This window comes from Fukomys damarensis, unplaced genomic scaffold (assembly GCF_012274545.1).
Source record: "Fukomys damarensis isolate Sample0158 unplaced genomic scaffold, DMR_v1.0_HiC HiC_scaffold_17, whole genome shotgun sequence".
Taxonomy (NCBI): Eukaryota; Metazoa; Chordata; class Mammalia; order Rodentia; family Bathyergidae; genus Fukomys; species Fukomys damarensis.
The window spans coordinates 52768869-52772619 of record NW_022900929.1 but is presented as its reverse complement, the minus strand read 5'-3'; the positions used below and the strand labels follow the sequence as shown (position 1 = coordinate 52772619).

Genomic DNA, 3751 nt, shown 5'->3' with positions numbered 1-3751 from the left:
TAGACTGACAAAGCACAGTATGAGCAATGCTACCATCTATAGTCCATACTTCAAATATTTATGTCATGTAGTCTCCCACTTCAGGATCTAATTCTCGTACTACTACAAGCAAAGCTGGTATTATATGTAGGCCGTTGGGTATATAAAGTAAGAATAGTGCTAACTTGGAGGCCTGGTTTATCTGAACTACTCAGATATGACGATTTAATAGTGCAATGATTTCAAGAACAATAACTGTAGCCCTTAAGAAGTGAAAGGATATTAGGTAAATGTGTAATCATCTATTCAGACAGCAGGAATAAACTAGCCATTCCTCGACCACATTCTGCTCCCCATGATCAAGCACCAGCAGAATTATAAAAAAGGCTCATCAGTTGCTTATGGCAGAAGTGAAAATAGTGAGAGGACACCTCCAGAGGTGTTATCGCCATAAAAGCTACTGCCGGCCCCAGCCTGGCTCTATATCCAGTGGATTCCTAGCATTCCTGGAAAATGGGCAGCAAGGAGGACAAACCACAGCAGTGCAGATTCACCCCATCACCTTCCACTGGCTGCCAGCATCCGTCTGTGAAGACAGTGAATCGTGAACCAGTACTGGCTTTAAGTACTTTGCAACATTTACATTCTATATATAATTTTATTATTCAATGAGATCATTTCCCCCCAAAATCTTTTCTTTTCTTTTTTATTGTTCAGTAGTTAGCAGAATTTAAAGAGTGAGGGAATAAATAATTTCTGTTTATAATTTTTTTTGTTTCTCATTGAAATATAATTTCTGTAATAGGATTTCTCGCTCTTGTACAAAGAAAAACTAATATACCCATGCATACGTGCATACATAAATGCATATATACATGTAGGTCAAATAATCAAAGGATTTCTTTCTTGACCCAGAACAGCTCTCAGATTTAAGCATCATTACAAGGTATAATATAGCTCTTAAGAGTAATTTTGCTTGATTTAAATGGCAGTGAACATGAGAAGAAAATGCTGCCTATCATTACTAGCCCTTACTTTATTGTGAAAATGCTTAATGATCGAAACCCTTGCATGTAGCATGGTGTCCTGAACAAAGCAAAGGCTCAATAATAATTTTCTTGCAGTGTTCATAATGATCTTGGCTCTGTATCAGAGCTTCCGTAACAAACTACTGAAAACTCCCAGAGCAGAGCAACTCCAGAAAGGTTTAGAATAAAGTGCTTCTTCGGTGCAGTTAGATGTATGCCGTGTATGAATTTCATCTTTTCTACATTAATCTTTTATCAATTGCATGGAAATGGCCCAGTATGCTTTTTTTTAGGGTGGTGTGTTTAATATTGGAGATGATCCTAAGAAATCACAGATTTCTCAATATGGTATTCTAATTAAAACCTAATTAGCAATTCACTGTGCTGGAACTTGGGTTTTTAGCATAGAAATAATTTCACTGTGCATAGAAAGTAAAGATATATTTTCCGGAGACAGAATTTCAAAAATATAAGGCAGCACATGTGGAATTCAGAGGTGTTAAAAATCTTAAGTGCGGGTTTCTCCATAGCTTTAAGCTTAAGCAGTTTTGTATAATCAGTGAGCATGCCAAACAGTATCAAAAAACTCATTTTCTTCAAGTGCTTTATTTATCTTTAATAGAACCTTCATCACCCTGGTGTTGTAAATTTGGAGTGTATGTTTGAGACGCCTGAAAGAGTGTTTGTTGTTATGGAAAAACTCCATGGAGACATGCTAGAGATGATCTTGTCAAGCGAAAAGGGCAGGTTGCCAGAGCATATAACGAAGTTTTTAATTACTCAGGTAAGAAATCAATTAGAGACAAAAAAATAATATTTAATATCAAATGTTATCACTGTTTAACTACAGCTTTCTAGGCTTGTTGTTTAGTCTGTACTTCTACACTATGCTAGAAAAGATGGGAGGGGCTTATTATGTTTTCTGAGTTTGACTGTGTCATTCAGAGTGCAGTGCACCAAATTAGTGACATGTAAGCAGGTCCGTGCATTAAAGTTGTTCCTGAAATTTTGAAAAGTAGACTGCTTTAGTCTTAGCTCATTAAAATATATAAGTGTGCGTGTCACTGTTTCATGTTGAAACCCTTTGTCTACACCTGTGCTGACTGCTGAATGAGCACCATAATATACTACTCCTTCCATTGAGGTTGCCTTGGCAACCTGCTACATTACTTTAGCCCATTTCCGGGACTTCAACATAAAGAGCCTTGACCGGACATTGTCACTTTTCTCTTGGCCTTGTAACTTTATGCCCTGATAGAAAACATCTTGAAATTAATAGAATGACATGAAATTATTTTGGTGATTTTTCTTTTTTTTTATAGATACTTGTGGCTTTGCGGCATCTTCATTTTAAGAATATCGTTCACTGTGACCTCAAGCCAGAAAATGTGTTGCTAGCGTCAGCTGACCCTTTCCCTCAGGCAAGTCAAAAAGCCTCTCAGCCCAAATCCAGTTGATAGCACCACTACCTTCCGTGCGGCATCCTGTTACCTTCTTTTTCTCTCAGAACTTCTGTTTCATGTTTTTAATGTGGGTTTCCATCCACTCCTTCTATTTTTAGGCAGTGGCTGTATCGCTGGCTTCTTGAGCTCCGGCTTTAATAACATACACCTGTGCCTTCTAAGGCTGTTCTTTGGCTTCTTCAGAACTAGCAGGCCTAACCCAGTTTTGAAAATGCTGGCCTTGAGAGTGAGGACACCTTAGAGTCCCAGAGATGCTACCAGCTGTCTCTTCCCTTCCTCAACTAAGGGGGTGGAAAGCAACTCTATCTCTCCTGAAGGAATGATGGATCTGAGTGACCTAAGGTGGCTGTCTTTCCTTGCAGCCCTGACACCTTCAGGTGCTACCTGTGTGCCAGCACAGAGCTCATTTTGAGCATTATTATGGATGGCATGATTCATTTCTCTACTTATCCCTCATCTTTTACTTGTAAGCCCTGAAGTCCATCACTCTCCTGACCGGCATAATATTTTCCTGACTTGTGAAAAATATTACCAACTTCTTAATGTACCTATTTTCACATTTGTCTTCAAGCTTTTGGGGGGAAAGGAAAAGTGTTTAGACTATAATTTTTGTAAATGAAAACATACTTTTTTATAGATATATGCACCACTGTGTTCCTTGTACGTAAAAAGGTAGAAGATAATTATTTCTTCTGCCATGAGAAATGCATATCATTCTGTGTAAAATATTGTGGTTATTTCTAGCAGATCAGAGCTAACAGACACAGACACATAATTGTAAGTGCATTATTATTTCTGCAAACTCGTATTGTCAACAGGTGAAACTTTGTGATTTTGGCTTTGCCCGGATCATTGGAGAGAAGTCCTTCCGGAGGTCTGTGGTGGGTACCCCAGCCTACCTAGCACCTGAGGTCCTAAGGAACAAGGGCTATAATCGCTCTCTAGACATGTGGTCTGTCGGGGTCATCATCTATGTGAGCTTAAGTGGCACTTTCCCATTTAACGAAGATGAAGATATACACGACCAAATCCAGAATGCAGCTTTCATGTATCCACCAAACCCCTGGAAGGAAATCTCTCATGAAGGTATTATCTATCTTCCATTCAGAAGTGATAGCAACTTAATTTTTAAGTGATATGATATTAATTGTGAATTACTCTTTGTGTCCACTGGAGTGGAAACAAAATTTGATGGGGTGGATTGAGAAGTAAATGGAGTAAAAAATATCTCTTAATGAAATATGTGTGTATGTGTATGTATATATATATATATATATATAT

General features: G+C 38.1%; 1 protein-coding gene across 3 annotated transcripts in view; it reads left to right on the top strand.

Moving 5' to 3' along the window:
- The window catches only part of Prkd1 (protein kinase D1), a 230349-nt gene that overhangs the window by 207900 nt on the left and 18698 nt on the right, over positions 1 to 3751 (top strand). For all 3 annotated transcript variants that reach the window (XM_010633543.2, XM_010633542.2, XM_010633545.3), the window contains 3 exons: positions 1630 to 1791; positions 2330 to 2428; positions 3289 to 3556. In XM_010633543.2, the coding sequence (XP_010631845.1) occupies positions 1630 to 1791; positions 2330 to 2428; positions 3289 to 3556 (529 nt within the window). The remainder of the gene's footprint in view (positions 1 to 1629; positions 1792 to 2329; positions 2429 to 3288; positions 3557 to 3751) is intronic.